General features: G+C 65.4%; 1 protein-coding gene across 1 annotated transcript in view; it reads left to right on the top strand.

Moving 5' to 3' along the window:
• The window catches only part of CHLRE_04g217919v5 (uncharacterized protein), a 16,986-nt gene that overhangs the window by 3,129 nt on the left and 8,083 nt on the right, over positions 1-5,774 (top strand). The window contains exons 6-14 of the mRNA XM_043061755.1: positions 18-455; positions 859-937; positions 1,274-2,051; positions 2,479-2,585; positions 2,961-3,191; positions 3,668-3,786; positions 4,275-4,409; positions 4,692-4,743; positions 5,109-5,268. Coding sequence (XP_042925011.1) covers positions 18-455; positions 859-937; positions 1,274-2,051; positions 2,479-2,585; positions 2,961-3,191; positions 3,668-3,786; positions 4,275-4,409; positions 4,692-4,743; positions 5,109-5,268 — 2,099 coding nt within the window. The remainder of the gene's footprint in view (positions 1-17; positions 456-858; positions 938-1,273; positions 2,052-2,478; positions 2,586-2,960; positions 3,192-3,667; positions 3,787-4,274; positions 4,410-4,691; positions 4,744-5,108; positions 5,269-5,774) is intronic.

Raw genomic sequence — 5,774 nt, 5'->3', positions numbered from 1 at the left:
CGGGGGCGGGGCCCCAGGCTTCCGGGTCGGGCCGGGGGCTGCACCAAGGCCGGAGGGCTGCGGAAGAGGTGGGCGGCCGGAGGAGCAGGCGGCTGCGCGAGGAGCAGGAGGAGGGGCAGGAGGGGACGGAGGAGGATCAGGCGCAGCAGGGGAAGAAGGGGAAGGAGGGGAAGGAGGGGAGCCGCCTCGCGGCCAGGGCCACGGGCGAGGCGGGCGGCAGTAGCAAGCAGCCGCCGGCAAACGGCAGTAGCAGCGATAGCAGCAGTAGCGGAGGGCCGCCCTCACAGCACCACGCAACGGCGCAACCCGGGCGAGCGCAGTCGGAGGCGGAGCGGCCGGGCGGCAGTAGCGGCAGTAGCGGCAGTAGCAGCGGTAGCGGCAGTAGCAGCAGCCGCCCCCACCGGCGGCCCAAGGAGGTGCCCGACCCCAATTTCCCGCGCTTCGAGTCGCTGCAGGTGGGAGGGGGGGGCGGCAGGGGTGGAGGCACGGGCGTGGGGCACCAGGTGAGGCCAGGGGTGGGTGTTGGCCTGTTGGGTTGGTGGGGTGAGTACCGTACCTGCTGCTTCTGCATGAAAGCTCACATGGTAGGGTTGCTTGCTCCCCCATTGCTGTAAATTGCGGCATCTACGACTGTCATTTGCCTCTCCTTACTTCCCTGCTGCATGTTTCGTCCTCGTTTTGTACTGCACGAGTCTGCGTCCGCGTGCCCTGTCCTGCTGTCCCTTCCTCCCCTCTCTCCCCCTCTCTCCCCCTCTCTCCCCCCTCCTCTCCCCCCTCTCTCCCCCCTCCTCTCCCCCCTCTCTCCCCCCTCTCACCCCCCACCCCTCCCCACCTCTCCCCCCCCCTCTCCCTGCGCAGGGCGACGCCTTCTTTGAGGCCATCGCCGGCGACCCGCTGGCCGCTGAGGGGCGGCTGGGGGGCCGGGTGTACTTCACAGGTACGGGGCGCAGGGTAGCGGTGGTGGGTTGGATTGGTTGGGTTGGTGGTGGGGGTGGGGATGGGGGTGGGGGTGGTTTGGTATGGGGCGCCTGTAACTGAATGATAATAGTGGTGGGTTGAGATTAGTTGTGGGCTTTTCGAGGGCCGCCTTCGCACTGGGTCAAGGTCGTGACACTCGGCAGGGACACTCGGCAACCCAAGACCGTACAAAAACGCGACCCACACGGGCCGCCCGTCAGCTTCCCTCCCGCTGCCTTGCGAGTAGTGGAAAACCCCCACACGCCCCTTCCACACACCCCACACACCTCCGCACACCTCCACACCCCCTCCACAGTCTTCCGACCCAACCTGGAGCACATGCAGTGGACCCACCACGGTGGCACGGGCGCCGGCGGCGGCAGTAGCGACGGCGGCGGCGGCAGTAGCGGCAGTAGCGGCAGTAGCGGCAGTGCGGGCGGCGGTGGCGCGGGGGGTGGGGGTGGCGGTGGTGACGGCACCGCGACCGGCGGCGATGCCGGCGGCGGCGGGGCTGGGGCTGGGCGGAGCGGCAAGGCAGCGGCTCAGCGAGGGGGGAAGGAGAGGCCCCGCCGGCGCCTGCTGTCGGCCGCGGAGGGCGGGGGCCCGGGCCTGCCTGCTGCAGGCGAGGAGGAGGGGGAGGAGGAGGAGCGGGAGGAGGGGGGCTGGGCTGATGCGGCGGAGGCGCCTGCCGGCCAGCCCTCCTCGCCGCAGCAGCAGATCAGGCAACAGGCGGCCCTGCACAGGCGGCGGGTGCTGGGGCGGCAGCAGCAGCAGCAGCGGCAACTCGAGAAACAGGAGAACCTGGAGTATCAGCACCTGGAGCAGGAGCAGCAAGAAGTGGAGGAGGGGCGGCAAGAGGTGCGTCGGAGGCGGCGGCTGCAGCAAGGGCCGGCGGACGGCGGCGGCGACGGCGGCGGCGGTAGCGGCGGCGGTGCGGTGGCGGTGCGGCAGGAGCGCGAGCAGCAGCACGCCGGCGGCGCAGATGCGGCGGGCGGTGTGGATTACGATTACGGGGCGGAGGAGGAGGAGGCGGAGGAGGAGGCGGAGCCGCGGGACTATGGCGAGCCCAGCCACGCCTACGTGTACACCTTCTGGTGGGAGGCGGTGGCCCGTGGGCGGCGGCGTGGGGTGGGGTGGCGGGTTTGGCGGGTGTGGAGTTGGACCAATCCCGGGGATGGTGGGGTGGTCGGGGTGTCCCGGGGGTGGATTTGGAGGGGTTGGGCATTCAGCATACGCAACGGGATTTGCCTGGACGCCGCGCAACCCATGCTCCACGACTGTCACCTGCCGCCTCCCCTGCCCCATGGTCCCCCATCTCCCCTTCTTCTCCCTCCTTCCCGCCTACTCCCCACTCGTCCTCCCCATTCCCCCTCCTCCCCTCCCCCCCTCCTCCCCTCCCTCTTAGCTACCCGTCCTACCCCCACCGCCTCCTCCTCCCCCTCCTCCTCCCCTAAAATTGCATATCGTCTACCACTTCCTTAAGTAATCATGAGTGCAACTCCCCTCCCCCTCCTCCCGCAGGTTCTTCTACCCCTTCAACGGCTGCAGTAACCAGTTGATGGCCACTCGGTTCGCGGGCCGACACCAGGGGGCCGAGTACTTCATATGCCCGCTGGGGGTGCACGAGGGTGGGTGAGGCATAGGATGGAGGGGGGAAGAGGAGGGGAGGGGGGATTCCATGCATGTTAAATGAGACGAGAGGGCGTAGCCAGGAGCAATGGTACGTATGGGGAAGGGGATGGGGGATTACGTGCCCCAGCCCAAGGACAAAGGGGGGAGAGGGGAGAGAGGAGGGAAAGAGGCGTCTAAAGTGGCCAGTGGGAGGTGAGGGAGGGGTGCGGCAGGGGATATTGAGGGGATTTCCGGGGGGCGGTTGAGGCTGGCGCGGGAACCACACGCAACGGACCACACAAGGCCCTAGGGCGATACGATTTTGTTTACCCCTCTACACACACACACACGCACACACACACACACACACACACACACACACACACACGCAGGCGACTGGGAGCATCTCAAGGTGTACGTGTGTGAGGACGGCATGGCGGCTGCAGCAGACGAGGAGGCGGCGGCAGAAGCGGCAGCAGCTGCTACAGCCGGGGCTGCTGCAGCTGGCCGCAAGGGCGATGCTGCTACAGCCGGCAACGCGACGTTGTCTGACGTGTCGGGCGCCATCGCGGCGTTGCAGTACAGTCAGCACACGTGGCTGCCCACGTACGACTGCACCCGGGGTGGGTGTGAGGGTGTGGGTGGGGTGGGGCCAGGGTTGAGGGAGCGGTGGATGAGGGTGTCTGTGTGTGTGTGTGTGTGCGGGGGGGGTGCAAGTGGGGTTGTTTTCACCATCACCAAAGGGTTTGCACGTGTAGGTGGGTGGGTGGGTGGATGGTGGGTGGGTGGGTGGGTGGGTGGGTGGGGGCCAGGGCGAGGCAGGGGTGCCTCGACCGGGTGAGTCCGTTGCGAGACCTGGCGCGCTCCTGCTCAGTCTGCCATTCCTGTCACCGCCTCAATGCTCCCCCTAGCAACAACTGCGTCGTCCTCCCCTGTGTCGCAACCCCGCTCTCTTCTTGTCACATCGCGCCATCTCCTACTCCCATCTCTTACCATGCCTGGGACCCCCCTGCCCCACCTCCTCCTCCCTCCTCCCGTGCCCCACCTCTTCCTCCCTCCTCCAAACCCTCCCTCCCCTCCCTCCCTCCCCCGCCTCCAGGCGAGTGCTCCTTCGCGCCCGACCCCGACCGCCCCCACCTGCAGCGGCCGCTGGTTTACAGCGGCCTGCACAGCCACGCCAACAGCCCGCACCTCAGCCACCTAAATGTGTACGCCAAGGTGTGGATGTGTATATACGTGCGTGTGCGTGCATGTGTTTGTGCGCACGTGTTTTGTGTGTGTTTAGGGGGGTTTCCGAAGAACCATTTTTATTAAAAGCAGCCTAGGGACATGAAGCACCTCAGTCAGCACGTCGTGTACGCCAAGGTAGCTAGGGGATTATATGTGCGTGTGTGTATGTATGTAGACTGGGGTTGCCGGGTGGGGTGAAGGGCGGGGGTAAGGGAAGGGGTGGGATGGGTTTGAGGCCCCCTCAACACGGTGCACGTGGGCCACCCCTCACCACCCGCCACGTCCCCACACTCTGCGGTACCGTGTCTGTGATACCGGGAAGTACGAAGCACCAGCACACGCCGTTCACCCACCTTACCCCTAGGCTACAATCTCATTTCAATAGTAAGTCATGAATGTGATCCCCGCTGTCCAACTCCGAACCCCTCTTCTCTCCACCCCTCTTCCCTCCCCTCCTCCTCCCCTGCCCTCAACAGATCAACTTCAAGCAGCTCCTCAACTTCGACGGCATCTATGTGGCCGACCGATACGCCGCGGGAGGCCCGGTCTTCGTGCCCTCGCCCGCAAACACACCCTGGCTGCCCTTCCCGCACCAGATGAGCGGGCAGCAGGTGGGGTGAGGGTTGGGGGGGAGGGGGAGATGGGGTTGTAAATACCAGCCCAAACCAAGCCAAAGGCGGGATAGATACCAGCCTAGAAAGCGCGCAGGGGAGGAAGGATGGCAGGGGTTGGGTTGAAGCCTCACCCAAGGACACACCTGCGCTGCGCAGTGCTGCGCTGATGACAATGTGCTGCTGTGCTGCTGCCTACCCCCTTGACGTTTGGGGCCTATTTCTTTGTGCTCGGCCAACCAAACCCCTTCCATTGTTGACATGAACCTGGTCGACATGCAGGCAGCAGCGGCGCTGCGGCCGGGTGGCGAGCTGGCGTGGACCCAGTACATGGGTGAGAGTGTGTGTGTGTGGGGGGGGGGGATAGACGGGGGAAAGGACAAGGGGGTGGGGGGCCGTGCGCCCTGTGAGCCACGTCACACGTGCAGGAGGGCTGAGGGCGGAGCAAAGCGCGCCTGATGAGTGTACCGTAACCCGGATTGGGCCGACAACTTCACAGCTTCACAGCTTCAAAGCTTCACAGCATGCAACGAGCACGCTAGGTGTGCCCTCTTTGCACCTGCGCGCCTCCTCCCCTTGGCTACAACGTCACTCCTTCAACCCCTTCCTCCCGCCCCCAACGCGCCTACTACTGCTCCTGGCTACGCCCTCACTCCTTAAACAAACATGGACATACCCCCCCCACACACCCACCCGCAGGCAACTGGGGCGTGCCGCTCACCAGCCCCAACTTCTCAATGACCTGCCTCACCCACCACCTCACACACGCCGGCCCCTGCGACCCACGCAACCCGCCCGTGTTCATCCTGGATCGACTACTGGGCGGAGTGGCGGCCGACCCGCGACACATCACATGGACGTGAGTGTGAGCGAGTGTGTGGGGGGGGATGGGTGGGTGGTGGGCGGGGAGGTTGGACTTGATAGTGGGATTCAGTGTGTGTGCGTACGTGTGTGTGCGTGTTGGTGGGTGTGTGGATGCGCGGGATGCCGTACATACTGGTCGGTGTGACTCCTTCCCTTGTGCTCTCTAACACAAGCAACAACCCCCCCCCGTTTGCTTTACTTCGGGCTGGCATTACCAACACCCCACCTCACCCCACCCCACCTCTCCCCACACACATCCCCTCCCCGCGCACACATCCCCCCCGCACACACACACACACACACACACACACACACACACACACACACACACACACACACACACACACACACACACACGCACACATCTACATACACCGTCTTTGCGCAATGTTTTCCTTGTGCATTGCTCCTGGCTACGCCCTCTCGTCTTATTTAACATGCATGGAACCCCACCCCACCCCACCCCACACACATCCCCCCCCCGCACACACACACACACAC

This window comes from Chlamydomonas reinhardtii, chromosome 4 (genome assembly GCF_000002595.2).
Source record: "Chlamydomonas reinhardtii strain CC-503 cw92 mt+ chromosome 4, whole genome shotgun sequence".
Classification (NCBI taxonomy): Eukaryota; Viridiplantae; Chlorophyta; class Chlorophyceae; order Chlamydomonadales; family Chlamydomonadaceae; genus Chlamydomonas; species Chlamydomonas reinhardtii.
The sequence above is the reverse complement of the archived record's forward strand: the minus strand, read 5'-3'. Positions and strand labels throughout refer to the sequence as shown.